This window comes from Hydra vulgaris, chromosome 11 (assembly GCF_038396675.1).
Source record: "Hydra vulgaris chromosome 11, alternate assembly HydraT2T_AEP".
Lineage (NCBI taxonomy): Eukaryota > Metazoa > Cnidaria > Hydrozoa > Anthoathecata > Hydridae > Hydra > Hydra vulgaris.
This window is the reverse complement of record NC_088930.1, coordinates 26,075,424-26,097,994: the sequence shown is the minus strand read 5'-3', so window position 1 is coordinate 26,097,994 and position 22,571 is coordinate 26,075,424. Positions and strand designations below refer to the sequence as shown.

The window sequence follows — 22,571 nt, the reverse complement described above, 5'->3', positions numbered from 1 at the left end:
GATTTCCTAAAAGACATTGCAGCCACTTTAAGGCTGAAAATAATTACCTCAAAGGATATAAAGTAATAAATTTTACAAAAACTGGCAGCATTTACTGTATAGAAACAAAAAATTTCAAAAAATGTTATCGTAAGCAATAAAGATCCATAGAGGCATGTTAAGATATCTCATGCTTCAGTGAACTCTTTTAAAATTTAACAAGATGTTGTTGCTGTTTTGTTTTTGGGGGGGAGGGGGGGGGAGGGAGAAAGGGGGAGAGCGAAGGAGTTATTGAGGTGCTCCTAGAAGTCCTTATGGTCTTATCAGAGCGCCGCAGAAGCGCACTAGGAAGTTCACGCCTCTTTCCTAACCAATGTCGCTTATTAAACAAGAGCTGGCGTCGAACCACGTACCTTTTGGTTTTGAACTAGAACTCTAACCATTACAACACGACTGCACGCAAAAAAAAAAAAAAAAAAAAAAAAAAATGATTTAGAGGAAAAAAGAAAAATGATAAGAAATAAATTAAAAACAAATATACCAACGATTTCACTCAATAGAAGCTATGTTTCAGAATACTCTTATGCTGATAATTATTGAATGAATTAGTTAAAATAAATAAACTGTATGTTCTTTATTTTATTAAGCAATAAAAGTTTCCAGCTACTGTTTAGTTTTCTTTTAAGCATTATTCTCGCGTGTTTAATACACGAGAGGACACATTTATTACTTTCAGGAAATAATCCCCCCCCCCCCCCCTTGTTTATTAATTTTTACTTGCTATTAATAAAAAAACATCTAATGAAGAAAAAACCAAATAAACAGAGTAAACCTTCCTTAAAAGTTGTTATTATCTTCTTAAGATATCACTGATAAGAATAAAAACTCACGTAATCAGGCTTTAAAAAACCTGTATTTTACAAGCATAGTATAATAATAATATAATATAGTATAATGCTTGTAAAAGCATATTAAATCCTATTGGAATTATGATAAAACAGTTGTTAAAAGAATTGTTAATTTGACCACAAGCCACAGTAAATTGTTTTATAGGTGTTATGTAAAAAATTTCTACCGGCTCTTTTATGAAGATCCCTTTCCCTCCCCTCCCACCCCCTTTTTTTTTAATTAGTTATGGATTAAAATTCCTCCACCGCCCTGATTTGACACCTATTTTTTCTATTATACTGTGTTTGCAACGCAACAACAATTTGTAGCTATAGACATACTTACATTGCAATTTTTTTTTAATATGAGAAAGATAAAACAAAAAATAGTATTTTTACAAAATAAAAGTAGTTAGTAAATAAAAAGACTTCACTATGAGGATAGCTACTCACCATTGTTACAACGCGTAAACTCGTTGATGATAATGATATTAACGTGTATACTCGTTGATATGATATCAACGCGTACACTCGTTGATATGATTTATATGGTATATTATAATATTATATACTAAATGTTGCTGGTTGAATTTTAATTGATGTTTATTTAATCGGTATGTTTTAGGCAATGTACCTATTGAACACTCTAGTACCAGTACTTTCGGGTTACCAACTACCAACAGTACTTTTGGGTATCTGCAACAAAAACTACATATGGGTTTATTTAAAATTTAAAATATTTTTCAAAATTTGATATTTTAATTAGAAAACTCAACTATTTTCTCCATAATAGACCCCGAATTCTTAACTTGGGCGGGTTCTTACAATCTTTTGATCGAACCGGCAACTCGCGTAATCCACAGTGATCTAAGATAGCATTAATAAGAGAATCTAACTGAGATTTGGTTGGTATCTCATGCCATTGTTTAACAAGAAAACTTGTAAGCGATTCAGGTAAATATTCTAAAACACTCCGAAAAGATTCTAGGTGCCTGTTTTGCTCAATAATGTTAAGAATCCAGTATTTAAAGCTCAGCCATTGATTTCCACTCATTATTTTAGAAATATATGTGTTTGTGCCATCGTTTCCAAAAAATATATTCATTGATATTGTTGTATCTGTTGAAGTAACTTGATGCCACCAAAATGCAGGGAAATAAAGCATCTCACCAGGTTTTAATATACACTAAAAATAATAAAGATTCTAATTGTAAAACTTGATTTAAAACCAAAAGCTTTGATCTCTCTCAAGAGTTTAATTTTTTTTTTTGAATGCAAAAATAAATCTATAAGTATAAATGTCAGTACATAAGGGATTATAAAATTATTATAAAAACATTCCGTTAAAATAAAATTCATTACATTTTTTAACACTAGGGACATTCCATATAGGATTGTTATTTTGCAAAAAAATAAATATTATTAGAGGATTTTTAAACTTTAAATTAGAAGACACATTAGTACATCTAAAATTTAAATTAGAGGACACATTAGTACATCTAAAAATTAAATTAGAAGACACATTAAAAATCTTAAAATTAAGTTAGGAGACACAATATTAACAGAATAAAAACAAAAAATTAACCGAAGAATCCGAGATACTAATCAAAAATTGGGTTATTTATAATTGTGGAATAACTCTTAAGGAAATTAAACAGACTTTTTGAACAAAAATCCATTTCAATTAGTCATTCTTCTATAGCAAGATGCATTGATAGTTTTAATTATACATTAAAACGTGTTCACAATATTCCAGAGAGAAGAAATTCTGAAAATATTGATGAAAGAGCTAATTATACAGAAGAATTCATAAACACTTTGTCTTCTATGAATGACAATAAAATATTCTTTATTGATGAAATAAGATTTAGTCTTTTAAATTTTAGAAGAGGACTTTCTTTAGTTGCAAAGAGAGCCACGCAAACAGTGACCAATATACAGTCAAGAAATATGACACATGTACCATTCTCATTCGAAACAAATTAAATCTGTTTGCCAGGATACTGAGCAATCCGATTTGTTTCTCCCTAATTTTCAAAGAAATATCAAAGATTAATAATATTTGGAAAATGCGAAACTAATTTGTACATGTTTGCAAAAAGAAGGAATCGCTCGATCAGGTGGACAAACAAGATTAGTTTTAAAAGATTAGTTTCAAGTTAAATGCATCTGTTAAAACATCTTCTAAAATATAAAGATATATATCAAGTTTCAAATGGAACAAGATCCACATAGTAGGGTTATGACTGAAAGAATTTTAATTTCCTGTGGTCACAAATTATAAACTTTTATGAACTGATTATTTATAAAGTATTATTAAAGCTAGTTTTAAAGAAAAGTTCCCAGACCAACAACACCTGACATGGTAGGTGTTATACTTTACCAAAAATATTTTTCTCCAAAAGTATATGTTGGGCCTCAAAAGAAGTGAAATTTTATAGATTTCATAAATAACATTTTAAATGTAACAATTTTAAGGAAAATATTTTCAAGATAGATAGAATGTCTTAAAATGTCTTTTTTCAACTTTTATTTTAAAATGTTAGTCTTTTACAATAAGTTTGAAAAAATTAATTTTTAAGAGCTTTAGACTTTTAAAACTTTTCATGAATTATGCTTCTTTTGAGACCCAACTTAGAGAGAAATATTTTTGGTAATATATGATACCCACCATGTTGTCAGGTGTCTTGGTGTGGGAGTTTTTTTATGAAATAAAAAAAATAAATGTGTTTCATTTATTTCTATTACACGCCAAAAAATTATTCTTATATCATAACCCTTGGTGATTGCCTTAGTTCATATTGTCAACTATAGTCAAAATGTCAATCATAGTCAAAATGTCAATCATTCTATTGTTAGATTAAAAGATTTATATAATTACCTAATAGAATTTGTAAACAATTTTAATTACCCATAACATGGAAGGTCTACATCTTATTAGCATTCACATTGCTGCTTTTGTGAAAAAAACAATGTGGCCAACCCAGATATGCAGAACAACCTAAAGAAGCCACTCACTCTAAGTTTAAACCAACTTGGGCAAGATTTAAAAAAGGTGTAAGCCACAAGGACCATAGAGAGAACATAAGGTTGTTTCAGAATACACATCAAGAGGAAAATAACTATATCTTAAAAACAGTATTAACTTTATAAACATTATGTAGTAAATTAGTTAAATAAAGATCTGTATTTTAGATTTATAGAAATTTGTATATTTAGCTTCATAAAAATTGTCATAAAATTTATCTTATGCCCACAAATCACAAAGAAGTCAACATTGTAGCATTGGATAAACCTCTAAATATTAAAAAAAAAAAATTAAATATTTTCTTGCAGCAAAAGTATAAAGATATATCTAAAAATAAGGTTTGGGTTACAAATACATCCCGGGATTTAAAAAAAGTTAAACTTTTTATTTTGAAATAAATACTTAAATATCTAATAGTTATGAAATAAATATCTAAATATCTAACAGTTATGAAATAATTTAAAAATTCTTTTTTTTTACATATTTTACATTATAATACAGGAAATAAATATAAAAATAATGTCCAAATCGCACAAACAAGTTTGTAAAGATTATAGAGAAAGAAAACTGAATTAAAATAAATAGAAAAAGAACAAAGTAATATTTCTTGCCAACATTCAATGCCAAAGTAACTATCAAAAAAAAAGGGAACTAAACTAGGACACTGTACATAAAAGAATCTTCAAAAATCTTAATGCATTATTGATACTCCTTGTTCTCCTAGTTAAATGGAAGAAGTCTATTATTCAAGTACATCAGAAGCTTAAACTGTTTTCAAATTGTTTTATTAAAGACACCACAAATAGCAGATCAAGTCATTAAACAGTTAACAGTATAAATGAAGATCTGTTTACCAGATATACCAAGGTTAAAAACGAACGTATCCATTTATCATCTTTTAGTTTTTTTGATTTACTAAAGTTTTACAACCACGAAGACATATCTTGATGGACTCCAGTTATAAAAGATTTTTAAAAATTGACAATAAAAAATACAAAACCGTTATTTAAATTATGGGAATTTATGCTCTGAATGCAGAAGAATTTGGTATTGAAATAAAATTACATCGAAAAGCTCAAATACTCGCATATTCAGAGACGCCTATTGAAACCAACTATTGTCTAACTCATGAAATTGTAATAATATATGCAATGCTCATAATATATGCAATGCTTTATCTTTTAAACTTAGGTTTGAACCTAAGATACAAACGGAGTAAAAATATCTTTTAAGCCCTATTACTCCAGATTGTCTTTTACTCTCATGAAGTTTATGTGCTGATTGCTCTACCAAGCGAATGTTACCACCATCCAAGGAGCAAAACCAAGAATGCGTAGAAGTCTGTTACATAAACTGCTACAAAAATAAGGTTACAAATCATCTACAGCATAGATTGCTTAAACAGTATTTGTATGCAAAATATACAGATTTTTTGAAAATGCAACCTCAATTAAAGATTCATTACCTAATTGAACATCATCACAAATTGCCTATTTATCGGCACCAAATAAGTAATATTATAGATAGTAAACTAATACACTTTTAGACAAAACTATAGTTGTATTCACCAAGAACAAGTTCAAAGTGCTTATTGAAAATAATCTCAAATAATAATCATTACTGTTGCAATTTATGGTAAAGATTTTACAAATATGATTGCTTAACTAACACAGGGAAGAACTTTGAAATAACACGACAAAAAGTTAAAGCATTATTATTCTAAATGCGCTGCAGTTTTATGAAGCTATATGAAACAATATAACTGAAAATTTAATATACTTAAAAGTAGATGAAATCGATCAACATTATTATCAGCTTTATTATTAGCAGAAAAATTGAAAATATACAACTTAACCATTTCTGGAGAGTTAAGAATAAAATTAGCATGAAAAGACTTTTAATTCTTGAATTTTAAGTGGGCTGCTTTATTTTTGTTGGCTTCTAATTCTTGAAACTGGCTGATTTATTGTAAACCATTTTTTAATTTGTATATTCTATTTAATGTTACAATTTTCTTGATTTTTGACATCAACTTGGTTAAGTTTTATAAAACTTTTCTAAAACATTTCATGTTTCTGACAACTATGTAAAAAAACAACCTTTATACCTTGAATACTACTTTAACCAAAAAAATTATGTAGTATTATTTTCAAAATCTAATCCATTTAAAACTAGGTGGAAATTCTGTTGAAAGAGGTATAAAAAAAAAAATTTTTTAATTATTTTATTATAAAAACAATTTTAGAGAATATTTCAGCAAAGATAGAAACAAAGATACAAATTAATTTATAACTCCCCACAAAAAAACAATTTAAATAAAATTTCAATGTAAAAATTTGTTTATATGAAAGTATGTTAAGCCCTAATCAGAAAAATTTATATTTTTTTGGAAAAAATAAATAAATAGATAGATAAAAATCTCAAAGTCATTTGTTTCAATTTAATAGATAATCATATCAATAATGACAACGTTTTTTGAAAAATTCTATAAAACGTTTTAATCAGGAAACTTCAATAATGAGCCAATATTTGACACTGAGATAAATGATTATTTAGCTCATGCTAAATAATCATTTATCTCAGTGTCAAATAACATGTGTCGTATCATTTTATACATTTATCTCAGTGTCAAGCAACATGTGTCAAATTAAAATTAATACGCAAATAAAACCTAATCATCAGCCACTAAAGGCTTCACTGAACTTAATTATTAACACAGTAATTGATTTTTTTGTAACTGACATTTCCTTATACTTTGATTAATCATACTCTATTTTTATAAGAAATTAATCATAAAATTGAAATAAAATACTCAAAACTTATAATCACTAAAATCATTTAAATCATTCTAACCATGGTTGGTCACACAATAAATAAAATATATGCTACCTCAAAGAATTGAACATTCCTAAAGTTCGGAAACTTATTAAAATCCGGATTGTCACAATTCACTTGAGATTGAATAGTACGGCCATTAGATCCAAATGGATTGGGATAGAGATTCTTAAGATCGTCAGCTCTGTAGAGTTTAACATGTTTTTCACCAGAAAATACAATTAAAAAATTGTCATCAGGATCAAAGTGACAAAACTCATAATGTCCTTTTCTAGCAAGCCACAAAAAAGGTCCCCCATGCAACTTTTTTACATAGGAAGGAATACAGATATCATTTGCTAACTCAGGTAAAGCAATTTTTATGTTTTGCACAGCTAAATAAGAAGATTGGGCCTTTTTATTATTGGCTTCAATATTTTCAACATATTCATTAAATGTCATTGATTCTATATTGTACTTTTTTCCAACTTTATAATCTTCTTGGGATGTATTTCGACGAACAAATACTTTATTGTGCCCTGCTTTTGTTTTTATGCTTGATAATGTCCATTTCATAGCGGGCCATTCTTTTATATAGTTTTCAATAATAACAGGAGTCTCACTATTCAAATAATAATTTTCAAACTCTTCAACAGACAGCAAACTCACTCGTTTAATTTCCTTTGCAGTTTTGTTCATGTCTTAATTTCTGAAAAACATAAATATTTTTATAATTAAGAATATTTGTGAGCAAATCATTTTGCACAGCATATAATTTAAAACATTACAAAATCACACAATATGAACAATAAAACAAAATGATTAAATATTGGTTTGACTATTATGTGTCATGATGACAAAAAATAAATAATCATGCAACCATGATGATTCACACAAGATGATAAGGTATAAATCTGCATTAGTTAAGCATTATGCAAATTAAATCATGTAACTAATGATAAAATGCTAGTTACATAATTAAAAAAGTAAACAAAAAAACAAAATTATAAACAAGTTGTTTTACGATCAACACTAATGACAAAATAAATATAATAAATAGTATTAAAAAAAACTAAAAAAAAAGATATTTAAAATATTTAATATACTTGTTAACTTATTTGTATTTGTTAAGATATTTGTATACTTGTTAACTTTATTGTAGTTGTCATCATGTTATATAACTTATCATTGTTATATTGTTCTGTTATAACCCTTTTCTGTTGTACAAATAAAAAAATTGTTTTTAGTGCATATTAAATTACTTCAATTATTTTAAAAATAATTTTTAAAAAATGCGACAACTTTTTTGCAGCTGTTCTGTAAATTAAGATTAAATTACTATTTCATAAATTAATGTTAAGTAAAAAATCTTCAGTGTCTTCTTCATAAATAGTAACTGGTATTTGATCAACTACCTTCATGTTTCTGTAGTTTAACTCATTTTTTTGATCTTCATCACTCAACTTCTCTCCTTTGACCATCTTGTAATAAAAATATTCAAAGCTGTCGCCAAATGATTTACACAAAACTGACCAATTTAATAATGATTTGCCATATAATGGTTTTCGAAAATGTGGCTGTGAAAATGTAATTGAAATGAACTTTCCACCATTCTTTAAAATAGAACTGATCTGTAACATGAAATATAAAAACAAGGATGCAATTTAAAAATTGATAACATAGACCAACAATAAAAAAAATACAGATCAATAATACAAAAAACATTGACTAACAATATAAACTTTCAGAACAATTTTACACTTTTACACTTTTTGGCGTGTTTACGTTTTGTAAATTATTACCTAGAGGTGCAAAGTATTTTAACTTTACTTCAGAAATTGCTACAATTATTTCTAATGTTTCACCTACATTTCACCTGTTTCACCTACTTTTCACCTAATGTTTCACCTACCTTTCACCTTTCCCCTAATGTTTCACCTTTTACATTTCACCTAATGTTTCATCTTTCACCTTTCACCTAATGTTTCATCTTTCACCTTTCACCTAATGTTTCACCTACATTTCACCTACCTTTCACCTAATGTTTCACGAACCTTTCACCTTTCACTCCTTTTTAAACTGCAAAAAAAATGTGATAAGTAAGTTTATTTTTAAATACAATTAATTGTTTGTTTTCTTTTTTTGCACATAAATTTCTGGCTAAAATTTTCCATTTAAGTATTGTTAACAGATTACCACAAAATTATCATTTATAAAGACGAAAAATAATTCAAAGAATACCCTAAAAAATGTTTTAAGAACATATTATGAGGAAATGAATAACTATTAAACAAATAAAACATTTAAAAAATATTATTTTATGTTTTCACAAGCATGTGACCATTGGAGTCTTTGCAAATTAAAGGAATATAACCATCAACACTAAGATCACAAGATGAGACAGCCATACTCAAATTAGTCACACAAAGAGCAAGTAAGTCTGGCAAACTTGGCAAGAGATAAGACTCAACAGAAGAAAAGTTACTTCAAGGACCACAATTATTGAATTATTATTGAATTACTTCAAAGACCACAATTATTGAAAATACTTCAAAGACTACAATTAGTGAATGATAGATTTAGAGAACATGGTAATGATGATGGTTTTTTTGTGTTTTATAGTTTTTGGTACTTTATTCATGTTTGAATTTGTTAAAGAACTTGACTCAAAGCACAGATAGTACTCAGTACACTATTGAATAGTCCAAGCAATTACCTTATTTCTATTAATAAACCCTAAGCCATATCAAAGGGCTCTAAATATGGCCTCAACAATGCACACCAAAAGTACAAACAGGAACACCATTAATGCGCAACATGGCACTGTTAGCACTCTGATATTTTACAGCTGTTGATGGAATCAGCCTCTCTGAGAGCTACCACAGAGTTTGGGAAACCTGACTACCAGCCGACCTCAAAACCATAAAACTGAGTTTAAGAGCTGTATCTGCATTAGGTGATAATAGAATGAGTTGCCTAGTCATAAAAACAGAGACACTAGCAAAACCCATGCATTGAGTCAAGAAAATCCAGCATTCGACATCCTAAACTGGAAACAATGTATTATAAGTATATTCAAGCTAGCCTAATAGATGAAGAAAGCGTGTGAGGCTAGTCAACAGATAAAATCTGTTTACCACTTAAGTCTTTGCCTAGGAGGCCTTCTAAGTCAGTAGCAGAATGCATTTAATGTCTGCCCAAGATGAGTATTTTTATCGAGACACTATCTCTAGCCTTTACTCAACCAAGAGCCCCAAAGAAGGGGGTGTTTTAAGTCGAACTCCTATTCTATATATGATTTCCATAGGAGGTCAGTAGTGAAAGATAATCCTAGAAGACACAAAGAAGAAGACTCAGTGAGAGGATGGCCATTCATCAATATAGGAATGTCGACAGTATTGCAATAGTTGTTTACAGTAAATAACTAAGTTTTGTTGGAGTTAAAATTAATAAATCAAGCCCCAATCTGTAACAAAAGTGAGCCCCAATCTGTAACAAAAGTGAGATCAGCGTCAAGATCGGCTGCCTGTTCTAAGCGATCAAAAAGAAAACACTTTTTGTCAAGACAGAAGTATAAAGCATCATCAGCAAATAGAGCCACTTTAGATTTAGCCAATTTAGATTTAGCCACTTTACCGGTTGTCAAGAAGATCAAGACAAAAGATGTAGATTATGGTTGTCAGGAAAGTCATTAATGTAGATAAGAGAAGAAACAGGACTAATAATACAACTTTGAGATAAGTGTTGGCCTTTGAAGATGACTTAAATAAAGTAGTTAGAAAGAAATGATTTATAAATCTCAAAAACTTACCCTTATGGCATTCTTATAAGCTTGCTTCTTATGGTATATCCCAGATATACCATAAGAAGCAAGCTTATAATAAAGTCCAGCATGCTAAACTTTGTCAAAAGCTTTAGGTAAGTCAAAAGCAATAGCCCTAGCATTGTCGTCTACATCTAAAGAATTTTTCAGTCACAGCAGTTAGCAAGTATTGATTATCTGACAGTAAGTTATTTGACTTAAGATGGGATGTTAGAAATTTGTTGATCAAAGACTCAAAGTCCTTGCTAATAACAAATAGAAGACTGATTATACTATAGTTGGAGGAGTCAAAATGTTCTTCAAAATTATTTTAAATTGTAACCACAGATGCCATTTTCTCGGAGGCAGGAAAACAAGATTCAGTCAAGCACTCAGTAAATAGTTTAGACAAAATTGAAAAGAGTTTAATTTTCTCTAAACTATTTAATGGAGAACACTTTGGTAAGTCTATGGCAGGAATGTGGCTACAGGCTGTAGAAGAGTTTAATTGAGATATGACTTTAGTAATAGAAACTGGAGTGATTTGAATGTCTTACAATGGGTTAACCTGTTTAATTGGAATCGAAAGAAGAGAATGGCCATAAGATTCGAGAATTAAATTAGAAGAGAAGTTCTTTGCAAATAGTTCAGTCTTGTCCTTTGGAGAGGTAATAAGATCAGTCCCATGAATGAGAGATGAAATATAAAACCTACCTTTGTTAACAACGCTGTTGAAGATTTTCAAAAAATCTCCAGAGCATAACTTCTGAGATAAGATATAAGATTTAGTGAACTGAGAATAATGGAGCTTAACATCAGAGCTTAGCACCTTTTTACATAGATTTTTTACAATAAATAGGGGTTTGTTCAATAATAAATAAGAGTTGCTCTTTTAAAAAAAAAAAAAATAATTTCAATTAAATATAGCAGCTGCACAAGAAGGTGAAAATTATGGAGTAGAATGAGGCTTGACTTGGAATCGACAAGGAATAAAAGCTTTCATTCCTGCCTGGAGGCAACATAGGAGGGGCATTTATTAGCGGAGAGAGAAAAGACAAAAGACTGTCACAAAAAAAATCACAAAAAGAATCCCAGTCAGCTTTAGAGTAGCAGTAAGTAGTGCAATGATAGGGTGAGTTCAAAGAAGAAGTACAGGATATAAAATTTATAGAGATTATTGCATGGCTAACCATGGCCAACCACCTAAGGGAGAAAAAAGAGAAACTAAATACAAGTGAGGATCAGAGAAAAGACATAGATCAAGGAGTGAAGGTAAGTGATTAAGGTTTACTGGAAAACAAGTCACAAAGTTAACTATCTGAGTAAAAGCTTTAGAAATTGCAGAGGTTTTGGGCTTTAATAACAGTAGAGTCAGAGGTGTTAGAGCCAAACCATTCGGTGCGATGAGCATTAAACCAATAACAATAATATTGGTCAATTTGATCAGAAATTACATCTAAAAGAATACAATCTTGATAAGTAGGAGAATGATAAACAACAAAGAGAAAGGTGAGCAGAAGCACATAAAAGAAAGTTCAAGAATTCAAACATTTAACAGCAAATAGGTGAATTGATGCATATGTATGCCCAAGCCAAGCACATAACTATTGCAGTCATTGGGAATCAAAGGATAGCACTCATCAACACTGAGATCTGAAGAAAGAATAGCAGAATTTAAATTAGTCTCACTAAGAGCAAGCAAGTCGGGTGAATTTTGCAAAAGGTAAGATTGGTGCAGTAGGTATAGACTCCATCAACTAATGGAAAATTACTTTAAAGACCATGAGTATTTATGAAAGATATATTGAAACAGTTAGGTGGTGGGGAAGGATTTTTATGTTTAATATTTTGGGTTAATTTAGGCATGATTTAAGTTTAAAAAGAACTTGACACATTCATACAAAGCATGGTATCCCAAGCAATGAGCTATCCAGTTGCCTCAATCCTGTTAACTAGCCCATAAGTTGTAACATAGGACTTCTTATGTGGCATGGATAATGTATACCAAAAGCATTAATGTGCACTATGGCACTGTTAATACTCTAATATTTTACAGTTGATGAAGGAGCCAGCCTCTCTGAGAGCTACCACAGATTTAGGGAAACCTTACTAACACGCAGCCTCAAAACCATTAAACTAAGATTTAGAGCTGTACCCTCATTAGGAGATAACAGGAAGAATTGCATAGCCACTATGAAGGAGGCACAAGCAAACACCTGAGTAAAGTTAAGAAAATCTAGCATTCATCATTCTGAGCAGGAAACAATGTAACAGAGGTTTACATTTAGCCAGCCTAATAGATGAAGAAGGGGTTCAAGGCTGGCTAACAGAACTATTCTGCTTACCCCTAATGCCTTTGCCTAGGACAAGAAAATAGCTGAATGCAGTTAACACCTGCCCAAGAATAGTATTTTTATCAAGACACCATCTATACCCTTTACCCAACCAAGTCTCATCTTTCTCATCTTGTGATCTAAGTGTTGATGGCTATCTTCCTTTAACTCGTAAAGACTCCAATAGTCACATGCTAACCCTGGGCATTTACATTCGTAAAAATTCACCCATTTGTCGGGAAACTAGGTTAAAAGCATCACTTCACTCTATTATTACCAATATTTCTCAAATTGATTGAGAATGATATTTCTCAAATTGATTGAGAAATATCATTGTTGTTGATGATTTTATTGCTCATTACACTGAATGGCTTGGCTCTAGTGTCAGTTACTCTGCAATCATTAAAGCCTACAACTTTTGCCTTTCTCAATCTATAACTTAAATAGTCAACTTTCCAACTTGCTTTTCAGACAACCCAAATCATCTAACTTCTCTACTCGACCTTATCTTGTTTCTGATCCTAGTCAGTGCTCAGTTTCTCCACATTCACCTTTAGGTGCTCCACATTCACCCTTAGGCTTCTGATCGCAGTTTGATCTCTCTAAAACTATTATCTCATTCTTCTTCATCATCTGAACCCCCCTATCATCGTGCCTCTTACAACTACCTTAAAGCTGGCATCTGTTATCCCTATTTTCAAAAAACCTGGAGAGCGATCTGAATAGTCAAAATACCGTCCCATTAGCCTTCTTCCGATCATAAGCAAGGTTTCTGAGTCTTTAATTAACAAACACTTAATCTCTTATCTTGAATCTGATAACTTTCTGATCATCAATATGGATTTCAGTCTTCTCGTTCTACTGCTGATTTGCTAACAGTAATAACAGATAGGTTTTATCGTGCATTGGATAGATGCGGAGAGGTTAAGGCTATCTCTCTTAACATTTCTAAAGCTTTTGATTAAGTTTGGCATTCTGGTCTTCTTCATTAGCTTTCTTCTTACGGTGTATCAGGTATTATCTTTAGGATTATTAAACCCTTCTTTACCAATTGTAGTATAAATGTTGTCCTCAATGAACAGCTCCTTTATATCCTGTAACTTCAGGGGTTCCTCAAGGTTCTATCCTTGGTCCTATATTCTTTTTAATTTACATTAATGATCTTCCAGAAATTCTCACATCTAAGGTGGCATTGTTGGCTGATGATACTACTATTTATTATTGTCTTGATAAGAAGCCTTTTACTCTAAAGAACAAATCTAAAGAACTCTCTGATTGCTTGGAAGGACTCTCTCAAATCTAAAGAACTCTCTGATTGCTTGGAAGGACTCTCTCAAATCTAAAGAACTCTCTGATTGCTTGGAAGGGGCCTTTAAGCTTGAAAAAGATCTCACTTCTGCAACAATATGGGGCTCTCAGTGGCTGATGAACTTTAGCTCCAATTTTTTTCCGCTAATCACAATAATTTAGATCTTCCTATATTTATGAACGGTAATTTACTTGACGAGTCTATTCTTTATCTTCTAGGATTAACTTTTACTTCCGTTCTTTCTTGGAAACCATATATCAAATCATTTGCAAAATTAGCATCTGCTGGTAGTATCTTTAAAATTAGCATCTGAGGTAGCATCTCTTTATCGTGCTTGCCACTTCCTTACCCTGGATTCTATTAAATCTCAAATCTGTCCTTGTATGGAATACTGTTGCCATATCTAAGGCGGATCTTCAAATGATGCCCTTTCTCTTTTAGACGAGGTCCAAAAACACATTGTAAACATAGTTAGACCTACTCTTGCAGCCAACCTCTAACCATTATCACATCATCGTAATGTTGCTTCTCTTCTTTTTTTTTTTTATAAATACTATTATGGGGGCTACTCTAAAGAGATGGTGTCTTTTGTGCAATCTACTAAGATTTGTTCTCATGTTACTCATCGTTTATTTAAGTCTTATCCTTTCACCGTTGACTGTTCCTAAGTGTTCCAAAAATTCCTAATGTCTAGTTTTTTTCCTTGAAAATCAGTTCTTTGGAATTCGCCTCCATCTTGTTTTCCTGATTTATACAATTTGCAATCTGTCGTCTGTCAATCGTTATCTTGCTCTATAAACTTCATCTTTTCTCTTCCAGTGACTTCCAACTCTAATAATGGTTGCTTGCAGCCGTGTTGAAAGTGAAGTTGTTAAAAAAAAATTGTTGAAACTTTTTATGAGTTAACCCAAGTGTTATAATTCTTATGAGTTAACCCAAATATTACAACTCTTATATGTTAATCCAAATGTTGCAACACTATTGAGTAGACCCAAATGTTACTTTTATGACTTTGACACTGGTTAGCATGTTTGCATATAATTTATTTATTTAGAAGAATAGGTATTTTTCAAATTCAACAAAATATTTTACCATTTTAAAATGAATTTTAAGCTTATTGTTTACAAATTACTTAACTTTTAGTTAGTAAATAGCGTGTATATATCATTTCTTGTTGTATTTTTACTAGATTTAAAAACAGACAGCTTTAATTATATGAATATACAATATCTTTTTGTATATCTGGAAAAAATACAAATTATTATTATTATTATTAATTTTGATTAATAAATAAATTACCATCAATTGTCATTTCAAAAAAAATAACATGAAAAAATAACTATTAACTAACCCTAAATCAGTAAATATTGTTTACCAATTTTTCTGAACTTTTATCTTTTATTTGCAATGTTTTGATTGCTTATGACATTTTAAAACAATATCATTGGATAATTATGATAATTATGTGATATTTAATTGAAAATTATGTTACTACAAAGATGTTTCTATGAAAAATGACATAATTTTACTTACTAATTTTTTAAAAATTCTAGGCACATTCTAATATTGACAAAATTCAATTATGAAAAAAAAAAACTAAAATAAGATATTATATTAAAAAAAAACTAAAATAAATAGAGATAAATAAATAGAGATATTATGTAAGGTTTTCTTCACTTTTTACTCTTTTTAACTAAAAAACCTGCAAATTATTGTGTTATATAAATATAAGGTTACAACAAAAATTATACCAAAAAGCTCACAAAATTATCAATGAAATTAAAATTTACTCTAAAATCTACCTTGAGGTGCGTTACAAAACTTATGAAAATCTGTCCAGCTAGAAACATATCTGACACTTACAATATATTTACCAACATTAACACAGTTTAGTTTCCAGTTTTCACTTCAAAAAATTAGGCAAACCTGTTGAGATGAATCCATACATACACACATAGCTACTAACATAAAAGAAGTTGTTTAGTCGCACCTAACCAATGATAATCAAATAAAGACAACCAAATCATACGAAACAAGATAGAAAAGTAGTGTGCCAAGCACCTATATTTGACTAACTGTCAATTCATGTTTTGATATTGTGCACTATGCAATGCACAATCACAGGCCAATGCAACTCACAACATTAAAAAAAATGAGTCTGCTATTCATTGCATAGATTAAATAAATTAAATATTAATTGCGTAGAATCTATATATTAAATGCATTGCATATAATGAATACATTTACAAAAGTAATTTTTACATAACAGTTTAAATTCTTTCATAATTGGTTTTGTAATCTAATAACCCATTTTCAAATGTGTTAAATATACTATAAATACAACAAAATTAATACCTAAATTATATGTGAAATAGTAAAGTGTATTCAGATGTATATATAAAAAACTACCTAAAGGTACATAAAAAACTTCATTAAGATACAAAAAGCTACATAAAATGAAAGTGGAACTGTATCTAAAGTTAAATAAAATCTGTTATTTATACATCTGTACTGCAAACATAATTATGGTGGATTTAGCACCCAAAAATACATAATATTGATCTGCTATTGAAGTTGTAATAATCTAGATTAATAATCTTAAGCAACATGACGCATATACAATCTTTAATTAATTGTTATAAGTCGTACACTTAACTTTATTCTATTTGAAAGACACTATCTAAATAGAAAAATTGAGAAATAAGCACAAGTATTTTTTTAAATGATTTCTTATCTTAAAGTTCATAAAATAACAGAAAAAAAAGTCAACCTAAAAATAAAAGTGTGCTATTGTTACTTATTACTTTCAAATTGTAAATAATTAGAGGACTAAATTTCAAATAAAATATGTTAAATTACAATATATCTTTAAAAAAATGTTGAATTACAATATATCTTTAAAAAAATGTTAAATTACAGTATATCTTAAAAAAAATAGTTTACCTTAAGCAAGATATTTTCCAACTTTTCTTCTAAATCAGAAGATATTCTCCAGGGGTCTTTTTGGTTAACCATAAACGAATCTAATGTTCCTTTTTCTATTACAACATCAAAACTTAAAGAATCAAACTTTAAATCAAATATATCCATAACCAACCAACTCATTAAAGGACAGTGTTTGTAATGCTCCGACATCTTATCAATAACAATTTTGGAATAATCAATATTAATGATATTTTGATAACCATCTTTATAAAGTTCTTCACTTAAAGAACTGTTTCCACATCCTGAATTATAAATAAGCATAAGTATGCCACCATCCCCTTGAGTATATTTACATAAAATACATTTTTTATTTAATTTAACTAAACTCATATGCACAACATTTTATAGATGTGTTTTTGTAAATGTTTATATGTTTATGCATATGCAGTTTTTAAAACTTGTTTATGTTTGCTTTCCTAACTGTTGTGTACCTGACATCGTATTATCATAATTTTCAGTTTCACATGTTTAAAAACATGTTTTAAACTGGAGAAATGTTGTATCTACAAAAAACAATATTGAGATATTTTGCAATCAAAGATTTTATCAAACTTCTGTTAAGATATTTTGCAACACATAAAAAAACATAGTGATCTGATTGGGTGTGTATAGATTTAAGATTTTATCATATATATTTTATGATTGCTGATAGGATATTTTGCAACACATAAAAAAAAAAATGTTAACTTAAACTAAAATCAAATATAAACAAACAGTAAAATTAAAAAGTGTTGTAATTTTTAATTTTATTGCAAATAAAAAGTGTTCAACTACAAAGAATTTAGAAAAAATCAAAATTTGAAAGTTATTTAATTCAACCTTAATTACTTCAAAACTTAACTATTTAAAATTTTGAAACTTTGATATTGTCTACATAGCAAACAAAACATAAAAAAAAAATTAGCTTTTTTTTTTAGCAATTAGCAATTTTTTTTCAATACATGTTCTGTCTCTTGTAGCAATTTAATGACTTCATTGTCAATATCTTACTTGAGTCATAATTACAGCCAATATCTAAATTTAGAGTTACACTTTGTTGTGTTTTAGTGTTCCTATTGATTGCATTTGTTAACAAAAATGTGTATTGATTTAAAGTACAAAAGTGTTAGAGATAACAGGAAGAGTTACAAACCCATGATAGTGGCTATGCAACTCTTCCTGTTATCTGCATAGTTCATTGAATAAGAACTGGATAGCTTATTAAATGGGATGCCATGCTCTATGATTGAGTCAAATCCTCTTTAATTTAAAACATGAGCAAAGCACCAAAAAAATTAAAAAAGAAAAAACAACCATCACCACCGCCATCACCACCTAGCATGATCTAGGTGATTTTTAGAAAAATATATTGAAACAGATAGGTGCACCTAACTGTTTCAATATATCTTTTACAAATGTTCCACTTCTCCCCACTCTCTTCTGTATGTTAAAAATTTTTATTAATATATATTTTTTGAAGTAACTGATCTTGCTTTTAGCTAATATTTCATGTTATGTTTTCAAGTTATATTTAATACCACATAAAATGTATGTATGTGGGTACTATGTTGATAAAGATGCACTGGTTAGTTGGTCTTTAAGCTGTTTAACAGCTGAAATAGTTTGTACGGATGAGGGATATTTTTTCTAGTTGATTTGTGAGAATTAGTCAGTAGAGTTGTAGGATTAGTACAGTTAGGTTGGTATGGTTAACAGCTGAAATAGTAGTTAGATTGGTACAGTTAGGTTGGTGCAGTTAGGGATTCATTTACCATAATATGCAAAAAAAACCTATGAAGCTGTTTAATTGTTTAATGTTATTTGGAATAGGATATTGTATGTTATTTAGAATAGGATACTTTTCAGGCTCTCATTTCAATATTCTATTTTCTATTAAGTGTCCAAGAAAGCAAAGTGAGGTTTGAGAAAACTTACAATTTTCACTGCTCATTTTTATTCCAAGGTTATTTGTTGCTACTTTAAATGCTGTGAGGTTTCTGTTATGCTCTTCTTAATTGGATCCACATATAATAACATCTATATAAAGGAAGGTTTTTGTAGTTTGTATTCTGAGACAAAGTCATCCATGATCCATTTAAAGATGGCTACATCATTTGTGCATCTAAATGGAAGATTTTTAAATTTAAAAAATTTTTCATTGCTTCAAAAGCAGTAGGTAAATAGTCTTTCTCTTTGAGTTGGGATTTGGTGGCAGGCTTTTTTAAGGTCTATTTTACTAAATATACTGTTTATAGCTACCTTGTTCATTAGGTCATCTATACTAGGACAAGAATAAGAGTCCAGAGGAGTATGTAAGTTTAAATTGTTAGAAAAGTCTATTATCAAACAAGTTTTTTTTATAAGTTCGTAACAAAGCATTGAGTTTTACAGGGCCTTTGACTAATTTGGATAATATCATTATTAATTTAATTAATTAGGATAATTATTTAGAAGGCGAGTAATTTCATTATGATTCCAGGAATAAGATCATTTAGTTTACATTTCATTGAAGATAGGGCAAGAAAAAATTGGATTGGCTCAAATTTTCCTACAAAATGAAGTCTAAGAACTGAGTGTTTATTTAGAATATTTATACTAATGATAAGAGATGAAAGGAGTTGTCTTACAACAAAAAATTTACTTGAATAAGAGTGTTCTCTTATTACTAAAGTACCAACATATTGGCTTATGATTTTTGCTGGGGAGCTATCTGCAAGACAGATTGATTTTTTGACATTTGTGTTGAAAGCGATGTTAATAGTAGACATAAACTTTAAGGAAATAAGTGATAGGTAAGAGCCTGTGCCAATGAGGGCGGACACTGGTATTCAATTATTTGTTGCATTTATAAGGCCTGACTTTTGATTAATAGAGGCTAAAATTGTAGCTATGGGATGTTATCTTGATCTATGTTGTTACTTTTATAACGTGTTGCAGCACCCTTTATGTGTGTTTTATTTGGGTACTTTGATTTTATGCTGTTGTTTTGATTTAAACTGTTATTTAAAGTGATAACTTAAACAGACAGCTACCCAGTATCCTTTTTTTTTCATAGGTATTGAATATTGAATTCTGAGCATTGCATTGGGATTTGTCATGTCGTTGGCTCCCACACCAAATGCAAGAGTGTTTTGTAGCAGCAAAAATAGGATGTTGTTCAGATTGGTAAAAAACTTCAGTGTCTTCAATTGCAAGTTATATAGTTGTTGCTGCGAGTAAAAAGTTTTCTAGTGAGTCACTTGATGTTTCTAATAAGCATGATGCTTAATAGGTGGAAAAGGTTAAGCACCACAGAAAAAAAGACATCTAGTTTATCTTTGTCTGGTATATCAGCTATTATAATATAAGTTTGTAACATTCTTTAAAATATAAATATTTTTCCTCCTGGAGGAAATATACTTACATTGGAGGAAACCTCTGACGGTTTTTCCTAATGACTTTTTGAAATACTTTATAACAGTCAGCTGATCTTTAATCTGAACTCAATTCTGAACAACCAAAACTCAAAGCTCTAAAAACTTTTATTAAACTTTAATTTTTGAAAAAAAGTTTTTTCATTTTTTTTTTGTCATCATGATACTAATTGTCTTATGAATACTTCTTAAATTGAACCAAGCAAAATTCCATTAGAGTTACTTAGAAATTTCAAACATGAAACTTTTATATTTAGTTATTTAAAAAAAACAAAAAACAAAGCAATCCCATTATTGAAAGAAATTTCAATTACCAGATCGAAAGTTTTTCTAACAAATATTATCAATTATTTATCTTAAAAATAATCAAGTTGTAACACAAGTAAACAATATTAAAAACAACATTTAAAAAAAAAATAAAACAAGTGTAATAAAACTAGATACTATCAAATATTATATAAATACTCTACAACTAAAACATATTTTTATAGATATTTGGAATAATTGGTCATACATTATATATTAGTATAATATAATATTACAGTATAATATACAAGTTATCAAAATGATATATATATATATATATATATATATATATATATATATATATATATATATATATATATATATATATATATATATATATATATCATTTTTTATTTAAAAAACTTTTTTATGCTTGGTAAAAAAAATATTTTATAATTAGTTTTTTTGTTATTAATAATTTTTAATTTATCAAAACTTATCATTATATGTATATATATATATATATATATATATATATATATATATATATATATATATATATATATATATATATATATATATATATATATATATATATATATATATATATATATATATATATATATATATATATGTATATGTTATTAATGATAAGTTTTGATAAATTAAAAATTATTAATAATAAAAAAACTAATTATAAAATATTTTTTTTACCAAGCATAAAAAAGTTTTTTAATCAGCCACAAAACAAAAGATTTTTACCTAGCACTAAAATTTTATCAGTAATGTAAATATCTTTTTTCAAGTAGTGTTTAAATGAAGAGTATCCAGCAAACCATTCATAGGTAATCTCGCTTTCAAATCTTTTATCCCAGTAATCTTTTTTTTCATATTCTAACTTGTTTTTTGCAACAAACTCCATTTAAATAGACCGGATTTGCTAATAATAATAATAATGGGATATTAGACCCTAACCCCCCTCTATCCCCCGAAACAAATTGTCACGTTTTAACAAACCCTCTCCTACACCACTCCACCCCCACCCCATAAAACTACACGACAAATTTGTACCCCCACCCCTAACCATTAATTTTTTTTGTGATTTTAAACATTATATTTTTAATTTTCTTAGCTACTTTAGTTATCTAATGAATACATGTTCACACATAAAAATTTAAATTATTATTTTTTAATATTACTTATATCTTAGAAAGTCAAATAAAAAGCTTAACCCCTTTTTGCATAACTTTTTTTATATTAAAATAACTTAATAAATCTAAAAGTATTTTTTGGCCGAACACCAAAAAATATATATATATATTAAAAAAAAAAAAGGTGTTTTATTAAATTGCAAAATATTTATTTGTATCATATATGCTACATTATGCAGTAGTGGAACTTTATGAAGAAATGATAAACTAATTTTGTTGTTAAACAGAAAATTTTTCTTGGAATATTAGCTTGAGAGTTATACACACTCAATAAAGGTATCATTATAAATAAAAATTGTATTGATGGATGGTTTCAAAACAGTTACGGTCTTTATTGAGACAGTGCAGTGTCACACTTCTCACAAAATGAATATGTCATAGCGGAGCACTTGTCATAGTTGCAACTGATCAAGTTAGACATTTCATTGAAAATGTCTAACTTGATTAGATCGAACCGCTATATGGGGAATAGCAATATTTGGACCGACACGTGGTGTGACGTCAGCAAGTGATGGGCGACCCATTTTGTGTTTACGTGATACCTGGTACATAGACAACAAATCTGCTACTGCCTATTTGAATCTG

At 28.9% G+C, this 22,571-nt stretch overlaps 1 protein-coding gene across 4 annotated transcripts; it reads right to left on the bottom strand.

Annotated features, from left to right (window-relative positions):
- Positions 1-797: 797 nt before the first annotated feature.
- On the bottom strand, positions 798-21,738 carry LOC100207196 (EEF1A lysine methyltransferase 4). 4 transcript variants are annotated; one of them, XM_065810601.1, is made up of 5 exons: positions 21,538-21,738; positions 17,096-17,379; positions 8,124-8,339; positions 6,784-7,417; positions 798-2,052 (listed from the first exon to the last, which is right to left on the bottom strand). In XM_065810601.1, the coding sequence occupies exons 1-4, from the start codon at positions 21,695-21,697 to the stop codon at positions 7,382-7,384; spliced, it is 696 nt and encodes a 231-aa protein (XP_065666673.1). In that variant the 5' UTR covers positions 21,698-21,738; the 3' UTR covers positions 798-2,052; positions 6,784-7,381. The 4 variants fall into 4 exon arrangements, with proteins under 4 accessions (XP_065666673.1, XP_065666670.1, XP_065666671.1 ...); XM_065810598.1 differs by lacking the exon at positions 21,538-21,738; XM_065810599.1 differs by lacking the exon at positions 8,124-8,339 and having other exon boundaries at positions 1,586-2,052; positions 21,538-21,717.
- Positions 21,739-22,571: the final 833 nt, after the last annotated feature.